Consider the following 21,376-nt stretch of genomic DNA (forward strand, 5'->3'; position numbering starts at 1 on the left):
CCACGTGTTTCCTCTGATTTTTATCTACGTTTTGGTCGCCTATGGGATATGAACCCAACCATCCAACGAGTCATGTGGTCAACCCTTTAATGTCAACTTTTATCTGAGCTTGCATGGAGGAATTTATCCCTACAGTACACCCAGTTTCTTGAAGTTGGTCTTCGGGATGATTCAGGAGATGCGACTCCCAGGTCACATGACTACATTATGTCCACCACTTCGGTAAGGCAGCTTTGTCGATGTGTGAGATCGAATAATTATAAGATTTGACTGCTTCCAGAAAGCAAACACAGACAGAAGCTTCTGGCTATTTTAGAATGAAAAAATAATACAGATAATAGATGACAGCATACATCTGTGGGCAACATGTTCTGACCGACAAATGAAACTTGAGGTTTACATCAGGGTAGATGGGAAATTAAGATGTGACAAACAAATGGAAATTAATGAGCACTCTCCCGTCCTACCTCTGTAACAGATGGTCAGACCTTCCTCCAAACACCGGCAGCTGTTCCACCGCGTGCTGTAACCTTTTAGGGTCAGGGAGGTGAAGGTAAGGTCACTTCGCTGACTTTTTAATTATTATTATTCACCATTTGCAGTTGAATGTTAGTAGAGACTGAAGCCAGCAATGAATAGAAAGAATTTTACTTTCGTGATGACATCAGTGACACTGGTTAGGTTACCCCACAGCTGTAATTTTACCAATCATTTAATATTCATTTTACGAGGTAGTCCACCCTGGATTGACTGGAAATGTTAAATGGGGTAGAATGTTATCGGAAGTTTATATGTAGTGGAAAGACCTGTTATTTCGGAATCAATGGCTGAAGCTGCAACACTCGTCCTGTACCAGGCTCCACGCCGGGCAAAGTGGAGCTGACACTGTCTGAGGTTGTTTTTCTCTCATGCTGATGCTTGTGTTCGCAATTTTTGTACCCGAGATGTAATAGGATCTAGCTGATTAATGGTTCATTTCTCTGAAAATTCCAATACCAAATGTCGGCCGCATTTCTGTCAGCACGAAACTCTCTTCATATCGCTTACAACAAACCACAATTTTCGTCTTTCGATTTCTTCGCCATTTACCATCTGGAAAGCAGATTATTTTCTTTTTCTACTGCTTTTTTAATTTACTTTTGAGGCAATTTATAACACAACAGTGATCGTTTTCACACATGTCTTAGTAACAGCAACTGAACAGCTAACAGACTGAACCCCGGAGGCACCTCAATTACTGACCATTCGCTGAATAGTTGACAATACACCTTTGTTCTCCTTTCAGACCACCATTCGTTCTGTCATTCATACGTGCACCAACTTAGCTCTCAGTTGTTACAGCTGTTCTCTTATTGCCGGTCCACACTAGTGGTGATGATGAGCAGTGTTCCAGCCGACAGACGACTTTATCCTCCGTCGCTGATGTCGTTCCTTGCTGCTAGGGTGATCCCCCTTCTCGTTGCGGGTTTGACAATTGAGCTCTTATGCAAGTAAACAAATACAACACACCCACGCGACAAGTACATCTGCTGCACACACTTAGCTCCCACGCTGCTGTAAGTCGAATAAAACATGTGCAGGTATTGTGTGTCTAATACATCCACTCGCAAAAGACAACCAATGGTATTAATAACAGAGCTGCAGTGGATTACGCTCACGCCTCGACCAGCCTGAAAACAGGAGCCCTGGATTGGACAATGCTTCCCTATCTATCTCTACACGGATAGATACTCTGAAATTCAATCAGAAGTTCAATCCCGGACGAAGCTATCCACTCTGCTACAATGTTCCTGCGTTTTTACTACCTACTTTGTTCTCTTTATTGCACTTACAGGTACCTGTCGGGTGTGGACATTTACCCCTGAATTTTGAGGTAAGTTTTATGTTTAAGTTTTCAAACAATCATTTCCTTCCCTTCGTAAATTGATGATAGTAAGTTAACAGCTATTTACGATGATTGCTGCAAAATAGAGGTCATCGCACTGCTTTGACATCTAAGACTTGTTACATCCACGAACAGACGAGCGAGTCAACATGTGGCCACTGTGTGTGAGCCTGGCAATCCATTTTTATTGTATTTATAGTAGAAAAGTCATTAGTAGCGGATGCATGCATGGATGAGGTGGTGTTTTTTATATCTGATATCTTGTTTTTCCCTACAACCGCCCCTCCTCCTCACACCCTCTCCCCGCCATGCAAGGCCTTCAGTACCTCGGGTACTGCGCTCGCTCCACTGCATGAAGTCCGACATACCTCCCCACCCCTCTATTCACCATGTAATAAAGAATGCTGGCAACAAATTTGTTTCATCTGGCACAAATTGCAAGTATAGTGTGAGACTCTCCCACGGCACGGGGACTACAATGAATGAGGTAAAGGTCGGCCGATGACCTTTACACATCGTTGGAGAGTAATATGTTTAGACGGGAGAAACAAATGGAAATTAATGAGCACTCTCCCTTCGTACTGCTCTGTAACAGATGTTCAGGCCTTCGCCCAAACACTGGCAACTTTTTTTTTTATAACGGGTGCTGTAAGGTTTCAAAGTCAGCAGGCAAAGGTAAAGGTAAAGGTCGCTCCCTGACCTTCTCATTGCTAGGGAGTTAGGTGTTAGAGACCTCTCTTTTCTCGGGGTTAACTTGACTTTGCGAAATGTTCAGAAATGAGCTCCACATTCCCAATATTCTCTACGCATGACAGTTTTATTAGGAATGTCAGAAAGTAAGACAATACACATCAGGTGAGACATTTAGTTACATTAGATATTCCCTGATAAATCATGGCATTCCTGACTTTCAACAAGGGATCACCAAGTCTCTTCTGAATTGCTTTTAACTCAAACTGTTCGTTTCCTGACTGATTTCCATCAAAATAATACAACAAAGTCGGCAAGTGTTGCCCCACACGTAACACCGCTGTTTCAAAGCAACAGTGATCTCCCCTGTCCCAAAGAGGCCCATGGTGACTACAGACCTTGACATTTGTAGAAAAATGTAGAACAAAATAGTAACAAAGATGTAGAACAAGTTAACAAAAATGTAGAACAAAATAGTAAGAAAGATGTAGAACAAGATCACAAAATACTAACAACGATGTAGAAGGAAGGACTCGCTGCGCTCCGGCAGTAAAGGGAGATAGCTGTGGACTTAAAGGTAACGACCCCAGAGAATGAGGTCTGTGACATCAGGATATATTAGGCATGCATTAGCTGACCTCCAACAAATAATAATTTTTTTATGTGTGCATTCGCAGGCTCTAAACTCATAGCCCGAAGAATGAAGCTTTCCACGATTCAGAAGTGCAAACATCCTTTTTCAGAGAGCGCAGAGGAAAGCTAAACAAATACGATCAAAAAATGTTTGTCGCTCACTGCGGACAAATCTCCACATATCACACGACTAGGAAATTACGTTTTTACCTATTATACAGTGAATTAATCAAATAATAATAAATAGTACACGCATGACATGAAGTTCACTGACCCTGACAAGTACGCCAAGTGGTGCAATAAGCTACAGGGACTCTTGAGTGATGCTGTGCATCTACAACATGCATCCACCCTACACAAGCAACATACCCCAGCACATATGCAGACGAGACATTCTCACGCCAAGTGCTGCAAGAAATCCACATACCGTGACACTAGTGTCTTACACGACACATAGGTATGTCCCACCAGCAGGACACTGTGAGGTCAGGTGGTTGCTGTTGTAGCCTCCGTCAGCAGGTGCCACACCCAGAGAGAAATGGCGTTTGTCGGATACGAGCTTTTCCACCCACAGATCAGACCCTCCCCCCTGTCTTGGTGGCAAACCGCCATTAGATTCTGGGGAACTATGACACTTCACAAAGAAAATACAAACATTTCCCCCACAGCGACACCACCCAGGTCGTGATTGCATAACTGCAAACACAATATCTCACAAAAGATTTCCAGCTGTGTTATACTCACCTCAACAGGAGGCGTGTTCTTGACGATGATATCAGTTGAAGTTGTTTGGCGAGGATGAATACCGAGGCAAAGAAATGCCCTCAGGTTTCGCAGGACGAAATAGGCGGCAAACAACGATGAAAGAAATGAGCAAAAAGAACAGGAGAGAGCACTGAGGTGGTTCAGTAGAGCGGAAACCGACATTCAAATGCAGGTGCAGTGACCCACGAAACATGTGAAAGTTCGAACCTCATTCAGATAGTTCCTGTTCATCAGAAGCCAAGCGATGTTATGATAGTCGTTAGCAGGTTCATAAAATTAATTACCCAGAACCACTATCTACAAAATGGGAATACGTGCAGGGACCCCTTAATGGCAGTTAGATGTTCCTACATGTTCAAATGACTGTTGACCACTGGATTAAAATATTTTGAGTCAGTTAATATCTTGCTTTACAGATAATAAACTGTTTTCGTCCTTCGTGTAAACAGCTTGAAATAAGCTTATAATGAACAGACACAAACTGAATCCAAAACTTCAAAAGGGGGACAAATTTTAAACAGCGGGCAAACAATAACTCAAATATAAGTGCATTTTTTGCTCGATTTTTATATAATTATAAAGAAAACAACATCGTTCACAAGTCTTGCAGACCACCTCCGCTAAATGCACAGCTTCCTAAACAAATGGGTTTGATTCGCTATGTGATACAAAAATCCCAAAACAGCAACAGCAAAAATATCCCTCCATCCCGCCTCACTTCATGAACTATACATCAAGATAAACAAAGCATGGTCAACATCGTGCAACAACCCGGAACTAGGATATTCCACACCCAACAAGGCTCTGGCTGATCACATCTTTATGGATGATTTGTCATCCGGGTGTATCACAAAAGGGAACGAATGAACGAACCAACGAAAATTTTTATTGATTAGGCCATCCGTCCATATCAAGAGGATAAACTCACATGACTTTGTTACATAGGAAATGCATTAAATAAAAACACATTGCATGGGCGGGTTATATATATTCAACATTATACAAATAAAGACTATTGTGTCCAGGTAAATGGCAAAGCAGCGTGCTATCCCTGGATTATTATCAGCAGTAAGTACAGAAAATCTAAAGTTAGAGGAAATGTATAGTACTTGGGTGAATATACTCTTCTCTCAAATCGGTATAGCGATTTTCACTGAACAATCGGGTAAGCTTTTAACACATTTTTATTCCGAAACAAAACGACAATCATGAATGTTCTTTAAGTAAATATTAAGGGCAACTACATTGCTATACTTTCCATTCAAAACAAAATGACAAATTGGAAGAAATGAAGATCCCCATGACAGTTACGATATTCAATTGTTTTTATGTCGTCTACTACACTCAGATTTTAAATTCAGTAAAATGGTATTCATCAAATAGTTCTGTATCATTATATCTGTGCAGTTTGTTAGACGCAAAAAAATTTGTTTCCGTATGTTCTCAGTCAATCACGATCTCGGCCACTCATTATACGTGAGAGAAAGTTATTGAAAATAACCCCCCAACGATAAATTACCAGCTGATAAAACGATTTGGGTAGGCTCCCCTGACTCCATGAAAAGAGTTTGAACTATCTACGGATAGCTGATTTACCCAGCTTATGTAGGGTAACGGATGGGTAAATGTTTTTGACAAATGCCAGCCCTGAAAGCTATATAGCTTCACTGCAAAAAAAAAAAAAAAAAAAAAAAACCAACAACAAACAAACAAACAAACAAACAAAAAAAACAAAAAAAAAAACAAACCCAAAAAACAACAAGGGTAAATTAATAAACGGATTACAGTTACTGGTCACTCGTGCCTGCTGCTTTGGCTTCAGAGCTTTGCGCCACGCCGCCCATCTCTCAAACACTACCTTATATGTCAGACTACATAGATGCACCTGTACACACAGGCATGGTATTTACAAGTCAGACTACATGCATGCACCTGTACAAAGGCAGGCGTGGCACTGAACCCCTTACTGAGCCCTTCCACCACGTCAAGGTAACAGCGAGGACTTCGGAAGGGTTCGTCTGGCAAGCTCACCTCAACCGGTAACTTCCACGTGCGACGACTGAGACGGCCAAATGACTGCACACTCTTCCCGAGCTCTGTACACTCGCACCTGACAGCACCTGGAGATTACAAGCACAGTTGATAAGGTGCTAGAAATGGCCAGGTGACCCTCCTCAATGACAGTTCGAATCCTGTTATTAGCGCACGACTGAGATATTTCTAGAAAGACCCTTCATAAATCGTTTAAGTGCACTTGAGAAAATTGTGTTCGCGAAACTAGAGAATTAGTGCTATCTGAGCTAAAGTTATCATTGTCTTGATTATTATTTGTTGTAAATAAGTTTAATATGTAACGTTCGTTTATGTAATGGTCATCGCTAGATATGATCCATAGTTGTGATAATGTTTATAATATTATACTATGCTAACAAATAAACCAATGTATGTTTCATGACGATACATATTAAAGGTCTACCAACTGGGGAATCATTTCACGCCCAAAAGACTCCTTTCATATCACTTATTATTTTGCTTGTAACGTGCACACAGCACAAGATAATATCTACAACAGCGTTTTCGAAAATATATCTCTGCTTGTCCATTTTTTTTAATTTGTGAGGGCGAAAGTCTCCTTTTCTGTTCTTTACACCAACAACCGTGAGAGCAACTGTGCCCATATAAACGTGAAAATCAGTTTCAATGGTAAGTGTTCACACTTTAGATTTTTTTGATCGTATAAGTAAACAAACATACAATGTAATGATCACCTACAGCTTGCACAATTTTACGCGGGTCAACGGCGTGTACCACGTGGTATTGTGAAGTTGTTCGTCGTCTGCTGCCTGAGCACATTGTGCTTGGGGTTTGAACCTTCACAATCCTTAGTCAGGTTTAAAAATTGTAAAGTTTAATACTTCCAAGGCTAGAGAAACTCGTTTCAAACTCGTCTTCGTTACTAAAGGACGATAAATGATGTATTTCTCCACCTTCTGTCCATCATATGCTTACGAGACAGATGGACGCCACCGGATGTGACGTCACACGTCATTCGCGCGCGGGGGAGAGATTTTGCAGGACTTGCTCATATACATTCTGGCAGGTGCAAATTACCAGCTGTGAAATTTGATAATAAATACACCGCTATGTTTTAGGCGGTGAAATGTTCAGATATATGTCCATGTTATCTCTGCCTACAAGACTCGTACCAATCAGGCAAGTCTTTAACTCGCTGAAACAATGATTTACTTTTTTTGTCGAGAGCATCTTTGACAAGTGGCAATTATAAACACTTTGATGGGCATCCCCGACTACATTACAATCTACAATGGACGAAACCCTGCAATGGATGTGGTTACCAGTGGAGACTTCTCTAGAGACTTCCGGAAGATTACGATTGTACTCACCTATTGAGACCCCAAATGGACTACAAAGCCCTTATATGATCAAATCCTATAATGTGCTCGTTTTTCTGTTTTATTTTTTGCTGTTTATCTAGGGTGTGTGTAGGAATGTACAATGATAGAGTATCATTGACAAACAACCAGGTTTTTTTTAATCGAGTTAGCCTGCTTATTCAGCCTAATAAAAGCATTTGAGGTATCATCAAACTGTCAAAAGCGAGAAGCTAACGGTCAGAATGAATCGGTTACACATCTGCTGCGATTGTTACTTTGGTTTACTTTCACCCTTTGACCGCTACAACCATCGTCTTCTGCAAGTGGGTCGCGGCAAGTGCATGACCTCGTAAGGGAGTGAGAGGTGGGAGGGGGGAGGATAAAGTGAGGGGAATGTGGGGTACATGGTAGCATACTTGATCAACGGGTGATATGTTCGGCCTCACTGTCGGCAGTTTTCTCCCACCCCGAGAGTGTCTGTGTTTGAACAATAATGATTTTGTAAGATGGATTTAATGCCTACCTCTTGCCGTGCTAGTGCACCCTGATGTATGTTAGACACCTATGTCAATTCAGTCCCCGCGGCAGTTGCTGAACATGATTAGGGTTCACGTAGATACGTGGCGCAACCCAAAAAAGAGTGAACCCCTTTGAATTCACCTTCAGCAGTGAGAAAGTAGTTCTATAAGCATGATTATTGTCATTAAACATCATCTACTGCAAATGATAGCACCGTCTCGTCGATATTTGCATTCCCCGATGCAATTTTATGAAGAAAAGAATATAACTGTTGTGGAAAAAAGTTGTCGTAACGTGTGTAAAAAAAAAAAAAACAGAATGCTTTGGAAAAAGTGTGTAAACTGCCTTAGGCGCCTGTTGGACTGGTAATAAAATGTATTCAGAGTATTGCACACAGATTTCTTCACGTTCACAGGTAGGATGCAACCAAGACAAGCCTGGTTCATTTCTCAGTAAGCGGTGCCATTTCACAGAATGCCAGCTTTCCGTGCTGCTATATATATATATCTCATGGTCGCAATGGACAGTCGGCAAAACTGTTATCAGCATCGCAGTCTCGCTCGACACATTTCTTGTCCAATGGGTCTGCATTGGAAAAATGCTTTCACCTGCTTTGGTACACTTCCATACTTTTCTTGTCTAATGTGTCCGCCTACATCACCGGTTACAGTCGGTCTGTGTTTCTAATAATGTTTTTAAGTAAATGATTGTTTTGCAACCCAAGATTTTGGTAAAACATTCACAACCTAATAATAGCCCGTGACCATTTGACTCGCTTTTCCCTTTAATACCCGCCAACAGCGATGACATCATGCAACGACTGCCCGTGATGTGCTGTAACGACTGCATTGTCATTTCATTATTGTGACATGTGTTTATAACAATGATGCAGCCATGTGTCGATAAACGTATGTCAGATATTAGTTTTAGACAAGGGTAGCAAATAGGCACACCATAGCCAGTATAGCTGTGTATATATATATATGTGTGTGAATTCGATTATTTATCAATTGCAATCCTTTCCTACGGTAACACCTTGAGTGAAGGGGTAAGAAAACAGGTGGGGCTCAAGATAATTATATCGTGATTGTTATGGCCTGGAGTTGTCTATTATGGTGTGTTTATTGTCCTTTGCATGGCAGCATTCGTGTGAATATGAAAAAAAAATCGTCACGCAGATATTCTGCTGCTTTCCTGTCATGCGTGTAGGTTAACACCTCACTCTACGAGGGCGATATATCTCCTCACCCACCTCTACCACACGTACATATGCACGCGCACACCCACGGTCCGTTGTGAGACTGTAAATTACGAATTTGACACAGAAAAGGAGGAAGCCTCCCACACCAACAACAAACAAACGTTTCCGTAGACCTTTCTTGAAAATCCTGCAATAAAGGATGGGTACATCTTAGACAAAACTATCCAATGTACGTGATGTCTAGCCAGTGTATTTAGCGCTGGGCCACAACTCGTTTTCGGGTGGGAAAGGGGAGATAATTTGAAGAGAGCTAATCTATTAAACGGGACAATTCCTGCGAAGTTCAAGATTTAATAAAAAAAAAAAAAAAGCACGTTTACCAAATCTTTCTGTGAATTAAGACTACAGGTGCAATACCACCGGAGTAGGACGAGGACATCAAATGTAGGGGATGGAGGTGGGGTGGGTGTAGGGGAAAAAGCTGACACCATTAGGATGCATTACTTGTCAAACCCTTAATGTTCATGTCATGTGCACTGTCGTTTCACGAATGTGTTCATCTGAATGTCAATTTAAAGTCAACGATAGCATACAGTTGGAGAGTACTCCTTACTATTGATGAATGTTCTTCCTCAACTTTCAAACAGCTCACAATATACACAGGCACGCGCGCGCACTCACACACCCTTTCTTTAAAACACGCAACACTGGTGTAGTATATTTTATTTACATTTGTAGCAATTCAGCAGTCACCTAAGTCTCCTCACTTCCAAAGCAAACAGACCCAAGGACCAGGTGAAGTACACAGAGCAATGTTCTGTCCTGCGACCACCACCACCAAAAGGGGGAAACAACCCACTTCAAGTTCTGACTGTACAGCGAAGGGCGACCACGACTTCGAGTAACAATGTCGACCTTCCCCAACATGCCAGGCTTCGTCTGCCGTGGCATCGGGAAGGTAGCATGTATGCCATGATCGTAAACACGCTGCACTCTGGGTAATATTACATAATTCCCGTCACTGTATTGCGTCATAACACCCTCGTCAATTAATCCCAGCTTAATTGACAGAGCATCAATCCATCTACTGAGAAACACAATCTGTTTACCTCTTCGAGTGAGTTTTATGTAAGTGCTTTTTTGGGTGGGTTTTTTTTTTTAGGGTAGGAAAGAGGAGCGTGGGAAGGCTAAAGGGATGATGCAACAGTGCGAGCGAAGTTGAGTGGGTGGCGGGGGATACACACCCACCTCCCAGTAGAAACAGAAGTCAGTAAGCTGTGGAGAGTAAGTCATGCGGAATGCTAATCGCTCACTGGTCTGACTGTGCGGTCTCTTCTAAAGTAGTGCATCAACTTTCACCTGCATGTAAAACTGAGTGCGCGCGCGCACACACACACAGAGGAAATTTCTGGCACACCAAGTCATTTTTAAAAAATATACAGACCCTTGAATATTGTCTAACGAATGTGTTCGGGTACAGCTTGATGTAAAGTCAACCAAGCAGTACACAAAGAGGCGAATGGTGGTCGGGAAATAGGGGTGGGTGGCAGCAACACAAACAATATCACCTCACACCAGCCAATCAGGCAACTAAATGCGCACTGATCTGTTGTCAGCACGTCACGCGTAGGATGATGTATAGACAAAGTGGGCATGGTGTGAACAGTGAACAAATGCAGGAATGAACTGGTTTGTAAGCAACATACCGCATGCTGTTATTTTTACTGACGTGTTCGTTACACTCGACCTTGGCGATGGCGTCAACACACGCATCCGACTCCCACGAAGATTCTTCGAGTAACATCCTAAAAAACTGCTTCAACTGTGAAGTCTGCAAAATACTTCGATATGTTGACGCCTATCGCCAACATATATCATCGGCATGCTCTTTCATGCTCAAACGTGTAGGAATTGTAAACAAGCAAACAAACCACAAATAAAGAGCGTGCTAACGAGGGGACCATTCACTTTTATTAACAGACTTCCTGGAAGACAGAGCCACAACAAACATAACAACATGAGGCAACGTTCAGTAACGATCACTCAACGTCCAGTGGCCCGAGGCTGTCAGCTCAAATCTGGTCTCTGACAGAAGACAGAAAGTCCCGCTAGAACCTGATGACGAGGCTAAATACTGAGTGAGCTGTGAATTGTTGTCGAACTTGTAGTGGCTCATTCTATCGTCAGTCATGTGAGATGGGTTAGTAAGTGGTTGAAATGGATGTCTCTCCTCTGTCCAAGATGGTGAACGGTACTTGAGAATGTCAAAGTCATGCCGGACTTCGCTTTCTGCCTGATGCGAGGCACCGAAACAATTTTTTTTCCCCGAATGCAAGAAAAGAGTTCCCTTCGACTTATCAGTCTGTGTTATCTTGTGATCTGCTCATCCAGCGGCACAGGGGACCAGGGAAGGAAATGGCAGAGTTAATGGAAGACCAGCAGCAAGCGCAGATCGGAATCTCACACATAAAAAAAAAAAAAAAAAAGGAGCAGCTATTATAGCAAAGTGTTTTTCTAAAAGGAAATAGTGTAAAGCTATGTAATAACGCCTACATTTTGTGTAAGTGCTTTTTTAATGTTAGAGGAATAGCTCTTGTACAAGCTCGTTTTCTCATTATTTCACATCTTGTGAGGTTGTCCATACTTAAATAGTGGTGGGGAAAACAAAACAAAACAAAAACTTATGTTTAAAAAACAATACAATAAAAAAATAAAAACAAAAAAAAAACGCAGTCACCGAAGATTTGATGTACCGTTAAAACAAAAACACTGAAAAAGTAGCTATCAACAAACTCGGCTCCCGAGCTTCCGATAAACAAGCAAATGTGTCAACTGAAATTGAACAATCGCCTCTACTGTTGGCGGACCACGGTAAAATAAACTGACCAATCGCGATCGACGATACTTGGAGTGACGAAGTATGTAAAACCTAATAGTTTCTCAGACAAGTCTTTGCACACGATCCACTCATATTTAAAGAATTTACAACGTCGAAGAAAGGTGATGGAAGATGATTTATTGAACAAGATTTTTTAAATGTACCATAGTCGACAACTACAGTAATCTCGTGTTTCGCCCGCTCAATGACACACAAACTAAACGTTTTTATTCCCGAAGACTAGACTGGGAATCAAACTGAAATATTTACACAGTATTTAAAAAAAATCGTCAGACCTTATCAACAATATCGCGTAAGGTAACTGCTATGAAAAAGCAAACATAACCACGTTGACGTAAAGATCACGTGACTGATACGCGCCGTGCCAGTGGATGGGGAAAGCAAAGGTGTATTAGTGGCAACCTGCGCGGCTCTGAGGGCGACTTAATCGGTAGTGCATGAGTGCAACAGAAAGTAAATAATTGTGGCATGCACAGTAAAAACAACATGGAACCCGTTTCTTGGAATCAAGTTCTTTAATGCTTTCCTCTTTCATACAGCTACAGCAGATATACAAGAAAAACAAAATCCAAAAAGACCAAATGAACATAAAATGTTAAAAAAAAAAACCATTCCACAAGCACACAATATCGAGTTTAAGAGCCAGGTGCTGAGTGGAGTCCGAAAACACTACCTTAAAACCTAACATTACGTGGGTCACAGTAGCTCCTGACGACGCCTTATCTTCCGAATCCACGGAAAAGGACACGATCCACACATTGCAAGTCAATCGAAGAATTGACAACAGCCAATGGGCAAGATGATGAAATGGGCGTTAACATCTGTGCAACGATGTCAGTATTTCAAACTTTAAAGACGAGTTCGTGCTAATGCTTCATGGAAATATTTGTCGCTGCCTTCTCAGGAAATGTGACCCTCAACAGACTTGTAACAGCTGTGACATCTATAATAGTAACATCGTCGCGCCTAAACTTTACTCAGTCCTTCGTGTAGCTGCGTCTCTTGTGAAAACAATACAGACTTGTTAAGTCCACGACTAGCTTTCTTTTTAAAAAAAAGTAAAAATTAGTAGAAACAGTAGTCTAAGCTTGTGCACAAAACAGCAAATCGTCCGGTTTGATGTCTGTCTCTTTTTATTTGGGATGGTGGGGAGGGGATGGAGGATGCTCGACTGCCAGGAGATTAATATCAACAGGTCTTTTTTTTTCCCTTTCCTAAGCATAATTCGTGCGCGTTCCTACGTTAAATGTATTTAGTCTGGTTGAGAGCCTTATCGGCAAACGAGTCGTCTGTGATGCGGTCCCAGTCGCGTTGAGTCTGCCCCACCACAAAGCCCAGTTCGCGCCTCCGACTCTGCTCTTTGCGCTCTTCCAGGTCCGCCCAGCGCACCTACAGACACGAAAACTAGTGATTAACACTCAGCTCTACATAGCTCATTAAACAGCTTAGTTAATCCAATGTCAGGTACAATGTACTTTTCAGAATAGGACATGATGACAGATGTTGATAGAACGATGACTTAATCATAATTTATTGACTGATGATTATTACTGATGGATTTCTGGATAATTCTGAATGAATATTATTTTCATGGTTGTTGATTTAAGTTCATGCATGGCCTTTCAAGATAAAACAAAATTAGGATAAATAATCGTATCGTGATCGAAATATAAACTTGTAAATGGATTCCACCCTTTCACTGACAGCAGGGACCACGACTAATGCATCTGTACATTTGTAAGCCAGTCAGCTCTATTGTTAAGTCCACAAATTCTGTTCTCAGTGGGAAATTCCAAGTTATTGTTGGCACTGATCAAAAAAAAAAAATATGTATCGACAACGCCACTTCACTCGCAATTCTCTAAGACCCGAGTAACTCGGCCAGCATACAACACTCACCATCTTTTTGCCCGGCTTGGTCTTGCGGGCAAAGTAATCATCTGCCAACTGCAAATAGTCCTCCATCGTGGTTCCCGCGGCCTCGCGCTTGTGCATGCCATGGGACAGGCCATCCAGCTTGTCTACAAGGAACATAGCAGATAATTCAGCGACATTTGTTGGCTCTTTGCTAATCGCTAATCTCAATAAGTGCGTGAACATCGCACTCGCATAATACTCAAAAAAAAAAAAAAAAAAAAAAAGCACACAAAAAACCTTGATATGTTTACGCCTATATTGTGTAATAAATGGCATTCTGTGCGACTCATTAGTTAATGTGATCGTCTCCTAAAGTTAACCAAGAGCACAAGCGCCCGCGCAGTAAGACAGGAGGGAGAGAGAGGAGGGAGAAAATGACCTAAACTACTTTTCTAGTCACTGCATAGCTTAATTTTTTTTTTAATTGCTTATGTGATCACAGCCACAGTAAGGTCACACACGCATGCGCGCAAGAATAGCAGAAAAGAAATGCCACAAATACAATATGGAACAACTAACCTAGCTTGACTTCCGATGTGTCGAGCTCCCACTTGGACTTCTTGTACACCTGTGAGACAAAGCAGCTTTGCATAGTGAGCACAAGACAGAGAGTCCGCCGCCAACCACAAGCTGTGGCGTGGCCCTCATATACAATGTCATCTAGGATATATGGGGTGGGGGAGCGTGGGGATGGGTCTCATAACCCGTAACATGTCATCTACAGTATATACTAACACCAAGTTGTGAGCGCGGCCTTCATACACCATAATGTGATCTACAGTACGTTTCCATCCAAGCTACGGGCACCGACTCGACCAACACAGTCTACCAGTCTCTTCATACCATCCCACACTGAATGCAAACGGGACCAAATAAGTGGTCGTGGCTTTCCACTTTTTAAAAAGAAATGTAAATAATATTTGGAATTATTCTGAGTTATGAGTGTGTTGGGGATGGGGTTGTAAACTGCCAACCTATACTTACAAAGCTATTTTTGTGTTGTTTTTTGGTTGTTTTACATGCAATATTCTGTCACATTGATTCGAAATAATGATGGAAATACAACACATAAACTAATGTTTATATATGCAAAGTTATGGAGAATGTGAAGTCTGGGACACAGCTTGCACCACTCTTGCTACAATCCGCAGCAGTGATGTGCTCCTTGCAGGACTCCCATCACCAATACCCGAGAAGCGTTCTTCTCTAACATACCCAATACACCAAGTCAGGTGCTCTACACCTTTCTTGCCGGTCTTCAAAAACGGCCCCATATGTTATGTCACAGAAGGAGCCTAATTCCTCTTTCTATAGCACCTTGATGCTACTATTTATGTGACCTTGTGTGGAAACGCCTGTACTCGAACATATTCCTGTTTCATTGCATAAGGGTATTAGTGACAGTGTGTGCGTTTATTTGAGAAAGCGAGAGTGAAAGTGTGTGTGTGAGAGAGAGAGAGGGGGGTGTGTGTGGGGTGGGGGAAGATGAAAAAAAAATCCTGTTTTAAAAACTTGATGCCCAAATCATATTAAGGTGAAACTTGTGTAAGTTGCAATGACATTTTTACAGCTCCGTGTAATTAGTATTCAAATCGTGTGATTGTGCCTGTGGGTATATAACGAAAGAATTCAGATGTAATTGCTTGGAGAGGTAATGTTACAATAGGGGACAACATATTAACAAAAGTTTTTTTTTCCCGGTGCTATGACCAATGTGCTCCTTAATTTTGTTACCATACACTGACTTGATAATAAAATATGACACCAGCACTGTCCAGAGCTTGTCATTTACCGCCAACCAGTATATTTTACACTGGGCTATATTTTATAACTAGCCACATACATCTCTACAACATTCGCTGGTAACAAATGTATTAAAGAACTGAGATGGGTGACAAGTATCAGGTGACAATGTCACATTATTTACCACAAGTACTGCTGAGTGAGAAGCATAGACGGTTCAGCTTTCAGTGTCAGCTCTGATAGGGAATAATGTAAGTATTGTTAGAAATGATGATTACAGATACTGTAATAAACTGCAATTTGTAAGTTCACAAAAATCTTGTGTTGTAAACTGACATCAGAATGAACTGTGTAACTGTAAATACCATGATATTGATGATGCAATCTTTATCCAAAATTTATGGAACATTTAAGGCAATACTTTAACCTATAAATATAATTAGATGGTAAATGTCGAACTCTCAACCATGGGATGAAAAGCAACCTTCCTTGTGGCTGATTTAATTTGCCTCTCATTTTAGACTGCCTCATACATGAATGCGAAAATCAACTCATCTTAAATAAACCAGTTCTATTTTCAATGTTCCAAGCTGTGTATATGTGCATGATGTGAAGCAGAATCTTACTGTAACGAATTTGTAATGATTTTAAAGTAATATGCATAATGTCATGATTAATCTATGTGTCTACTTATGTACTGTATTGCATAACATTGAATGAATAACTTGTGTAAAAAGTAAACCAACAGAAGTGGAAACTCAAGTGTTATGTAATCTATTCAAAGTATTATCTTGCTTTTCTAAAACTATCTTAGTACTTAATAAACAAAGGTGCTTTGAACCAGCTTTTTATTTGTTACCCATTATTTTTGTGTTCAGATCCAGCATTTTATAACCAGCCAAGTATTCAAGTCATGAAAGTGTTGTAAACATGAATCTATAAATGCCCTAATGTTCTCATACATGTGGTTTCACAGGACTGTCATGGCAAGGTATGTGTGTTACGAGCAAATCCTGAAAAAATACAAAATTTAAGAACTTAGTTACCAGCTGAATTGGTAAAATGGCCACATTTTTTGGAATTCTTTTCCTTGCAGTGATAAAATCCAATGACTCAAACCAGAAAGGGTATAAACAATGAACAACCAGATTTCAAACCGGACTTCCCCACACGTTTCAAACACATAATTAAAACCCTGTGACTTGTGTGTTCCTAAATTTGCTAAGTATAAAGTATAAAAAGTATTTGATAAGAATTTCTCATGATTGTCGTGCTAAACGCGTGGTGGGTTGGGGGAGAGGTTGTGGGAATGGCAAGAGGCCATTGCTGTTTCATGTTTCATGCCAAAATAGCTCAGCTATAACATGGGAAAGCAGCCAGCCCCATTGTCATCATGATGACACACCAATAAGGATAATTCAAGATGATTAAAAATCCATAGTCTATTATTATACAATATACATGAATCATTAACCCAATATAGGGTGAGCTAAAATATTTCTATTACCTATGGAATTTATGTCTGTGAAAACAGTACATGGTCATCCATGCTACAAGTGTGTAGCTTCTAAGTGTCCATATCTTCTCATGTTTAAAGAGATTTAAATTGGAAAATTTTGCGCAATGAACAGCAGCACACATTATGGGTACATTACCACACTTGTACGAATGCATGTGTGCACACACACACACACAAAATACACCATTCATTCTGGCATTCAGGCACTTAAGCATTTACCCCTGCATCATCTTCTCCTCTTCATCATCATCCTCTTTCTTTCTTTTTTCACCAGATGCACCTTCTCCCTCCTCTTTCTTTGGATCTGGAGCATCTTCCATCTCCACCTAAGAAGACAAATTCTATATTTTTTCTTACAGAATTTTACCCACAGTGTTCCTGGTGGGGATAGTTTACCAAATAACCAATGTTTCAGTTATTAATGCCTTAATGGAGATCAGTAAAAGTAGCTACCTTCAGGATTTCCAGTGTCAAAAAACACTTTGCAAACACACTTCTCGAAATGGCACTAATTTTATTCATTTATAAAAATGCCTACATAACAGAATGAAACAAATAATTCTCACAGAAAATTTTGAAATCTGAAATTGGCTAAAACAAATAACAGCAAAACCTTTTAAAATCTGTCTCTTAATTCTCCATCTAGTGGTTTACCTCAGTAATTGAGTCTTCTTGCAGAAGCCAGCGAATGTCCAGTCGAAGGATATGTGGTGGGGTTTTTTCCCAACGTTGCTTTACCTGTTTGTGAAACACAAAAAGTTGTAACACTTTTTTTCATTTTAGTATTTGAAGTAACACAACATTTCCCATTCTACTAAGCATGTCTTTGTATTTAAAGTGGACTAACAAGTGAGTCCACTTTAAATGTGTGTATTCATCTGTGCTACGTGTGTCCATGACACCTTTCCCCTACATCTTATTATGAATGACTGTGGATACAGTAGACGTGAAAGATGCAACAATGAGTCTTGAGCACTGCACCAAGTCTCATACAAAAGACAACAAAAGCAACTGATACATCATCAAGAAAATAAGTACTGTGGCACTAATCTATAGACTAATATTGCTAACTCTAACCCACCTTCTCAATGTCATACTCTGTCCATTTATGGATATTCCTGTTGATGCATGTAGGAACATCTGCCTCCATTTCTGCCACAAAAACCTGCCAACCCAGCAATGCAGTCATTAAAAGCCGCTTTCCAGAAGCATGCCTAAGTAATTCAGTGGACACAGATCTGTTTTAAAGACACACTGGAATTTACAGCTTTGATTGCACTCAAAATTGATGACCGGTTAAGTCCAAAGACATTCATTATCTCCATTAAAAGCTAAAAACCACATGTACTCATCAACAAAGGATCTTGGGGGGAATGATTAAAATTAAAGGGAATGTATACATCTGTACACATGCTTCCATATCGTCAGTCACTCTACACAATGCATCAACATAAATTTTACTTCAGAGCATAATATAGAAAATATGAGGTAACCATTTTTTTCATTGAAAATCATACACACCTGGAATCCTTTAGATTTGGCATAACTCCAGAACTCTTCAAAATGTGTAACCTTCTCGTTCGTAGCATCTACTATGATAAAGGGGAAAAAGCCATCATCTACAGTTTTCTTAAAGGATTTGAAAAGGCTCTGACGATAGGCATCTTCCATATCTTGCTCATACTCATACTCCAGCACCTATACATGGATAAACACAATACGACACAAAATTATATGTGAAATATTTTATATAATAATTCATGCTTAATTTATTGATAAATCTTCAATCCTATCATGGAAATTATTAACCACAAGTAGTTACAAATTTTAAATATCTGTATGAGATGATGTCATGTTACAAACATTCTTTATTTTGTTGGGGGAATGGGGATTAAGAAAACTAAATTCTTACACGACTGAAATGCTGCTGCACTGGCAGCAACAGTCTCTTGAACAATTTGCCTGTCATTCATAATAATGATGATTATCTCTCCTTGATTTTTAGTACATATGTTCTACAGTTAGGAAAAAGGGTTCTAGCTGACTGCAAAAGAGACAATAAAAGAAAAAAAAAAAAAAAAAAAAAGAAAGTGAATAGAATCTGCAAACCTTTCTTGTTACTTTCTTGCCAGTTTCTGGGTCCACTTCTTTCTTTTCCTGCTCTACCATGAAGTAGTCATCTAGACACAGCATGCGAGCTGCACTTCCCCCGCTATTCATCTCTTTCTCCTGAAAGTGGCACGTACACTTAATCAAGTAGTATGACCACTGTCTGCAAAGCAGTGTCTAACAGTGACAGGTACACTTTGTTTATCAACCAAGCAAGTATAACCAATGTTTGCACAGTAGTGTCTAATAGTAACATATCATGTACATGCAGTTTCATCTCATTTCAAGTTTATAAAGTTTTCCTGAATGCAACACATATGTCTGGCCCATAATGTGTTTCATAGCTGCACTATTGGTGTTCCTAAACTATCTATATTTTAAGTTAAATAGTTTACATCAACATGTTATAATGCAGGCATTTCAATGGTATACTCCAATTCAGTAAAATTAATTTTTTTGCGTTTATTAAACATAATTTGTAACAACTAAGCAGTAATAAACAATAATGCAGTAATTTATAAATTAAGCATTCTAAAAATGTACATGCAAAATGAGTTCTTAGTGTTCTAAAATGTCAATGTTAATCAGTAACAAACACAACTTGTATTAGAATCAATGTTTGCTATGCCAGAATTGAAAACAAGCTTATTATCTCTCCACTAATCAGCCATATTCATGTCTGGTGATCACTACTAATACCCACCCTTAGCAATTTGCTAACATATGTTTTTCCACTGCCTGGCAAGCCACGGACAATAATAACAATGTTGGATGGCCTTGATTTACGCCCTGGCATGCAAATAAGGTCTTCAACTTTTACAAACTCTGACTCTGGATGTGCAGCTGCAGGAGGCGTAAATCTTCCAGGTGACCTGCCATTGAAAACAATAATTCACACCTAATCTTTAATACATGTAACACATATTGAACTTTGGTTTCAGGTCAATGAATTTTTTTTTTTAATTTTCAGAACTGTCTCCAAACAACTGACTGGCAAAGTAACATACTCTACTCTTTTAATAACTCCCAGACACTTGAAGTTTTGTTAGCATTTCTTTCCTTATCCATTATAAACCTTAAAACTATTACTTTTCAGTTTGATATACTAAAAACAGAAGAAAATGACAATTATTTCATCTTCTTTGATCTACAATAGGAATGAGCCTTTTCATTCCTTTCAACTTGTCATGCCTATTCACAAACTCATTCTTAACAGACTCATTACCTTGAACAGGTAGGAACCATATTTATAAAAGTTCTTTGTATATTTTTCCGCATGGATTTATTTTTACATCCTTTGGCCATTTCATTGTAATCGGCAATTTTTTGCAATGTCTTATTCAATGGAAAAATAAAAATTCATTACATCTCTGTCACACACATTCCACTAAAGTGTTTGAGACTTACTTATGGATTTACACAAGCACAAAAAAGGATGCCCAAAAAAGACATAGTGTGCAAAATATTTTTACAATAAATTAGCTGCATGTATAAGTTGTTGGTAATTGGAGAAATGTACTAAATTTTGTAAATTGTGATGTCCTTTCATTAATGGGCTTCTCATACATCTGAATCTATCAATGGCCCCCTTTCGTGTACACTTAGAAGAAAAAAAAGAATCTTGATTCCCTCAGAAATGTTTAACCTGCACAGAAACTGAAGCTAAGCAAGATGCAAGTTATGTTCAAGGTGAATGGTAACTGTTGAGCATTATGATACTAAACAGAAGATGGCTGCAAACTCACCTATCATGAGCTCCCCCTGAGCCTGGATCTCGAATCCTGTCCAGCTCTCTGTGCCGGATATCTGGCCTCTCTAGACCCCTGTCGGGACCTAGGCGATCACCCCAGTCCAGAGGATCTCGTCTGAGAGGGCGGTCATGCCAAAATGAATCTCGTTCAAGCGTGTCAGGGTTGGGTGGTCTGTCTATCCAGTTAGGTGGTTCAGGTTTGTCAAAGCGGTCAAGTATGTCTCGCCTATCTGGTCTATCAACTTCAAGATGTCTTTCAGGACGTTCAAGTCTTTCAGGGTGTTCCGTCCTGTCCCTGCTTGGCCAATCAGACCTGTCAGAACGATCAAACTCATCTCTTCGCCTCACCCA

The 21,376-nt window shown here is 40.1% G+C and overlaps 1 protein-coding gene across 1 annotated transcript; it reads right to left on the reverse strand.

The window, feature by feature from the left end:
- Positions 1-12,483: 12,483 nt before the first annotated feature.
- On the reverse strand, positions 12,484-14,496 carry LOC112571123 (YLP motif-containing protein 1-like). The gene is made up of 3 exons (XM_025249935.1): positions 14,424-14,496; positions 13,887-14,008; positions 12,484-13,376 (listed from the first exon to the last, which is right to left on the reverse strand). The coding sequence occupies exons 1-3, from the start codon at positions 14,494-14,496 to the stop codon at positions 13,230-13,232; spliced, it is 342 nt and encodes a 113-aa protein (XP_025105720.1). The 3' UTR covers positions 12,484-13,229.
- Positions 14,497-21,376: the final 6,880 nt, after the last annotated feature.

This window comes from Pomacea canaliculata, linkage group LG8 (genome assembly GCF_003073045.1).
Source record: "Pomacea canaliculata isolate SZHN2017 linkage group LG8, ASM307304v1, whole genome shotgun sequence".
Lineage (NCBI taxonomy): Eukaryota > Metazoa > Mollusca > Gastropoda > Architaenioglossa > Ampullariidae > Pomacea > Pomacea canaliculata.

Excerpts from the sequence above, each read along its gene's own strand:
- LOC112571123 (XM_025249935.1), bottom strand. The coding sequence starts at position 14,496 with ATGCAAAGCTGCTTTGTCTCACAGGTGTACAAGAAGTCCAAGTGGGAG. Across the intron at positions 14,009-14,423 it reads CACATCGGAAGTCAAGCTAG|ACAAGCTGGATGGCCTGTCC; the intron begins GTTAGTTGTTCC and ends TGTTCCTTGTAG. Across the intron at positions 13,377-13,886 it reads CCAAGCCGGGCAAAAAGATG|GTGCGCTGGGCGGACCTGGA; the intron begins GTGAGTGTTGTA and ends TCGTGTCTGTAG.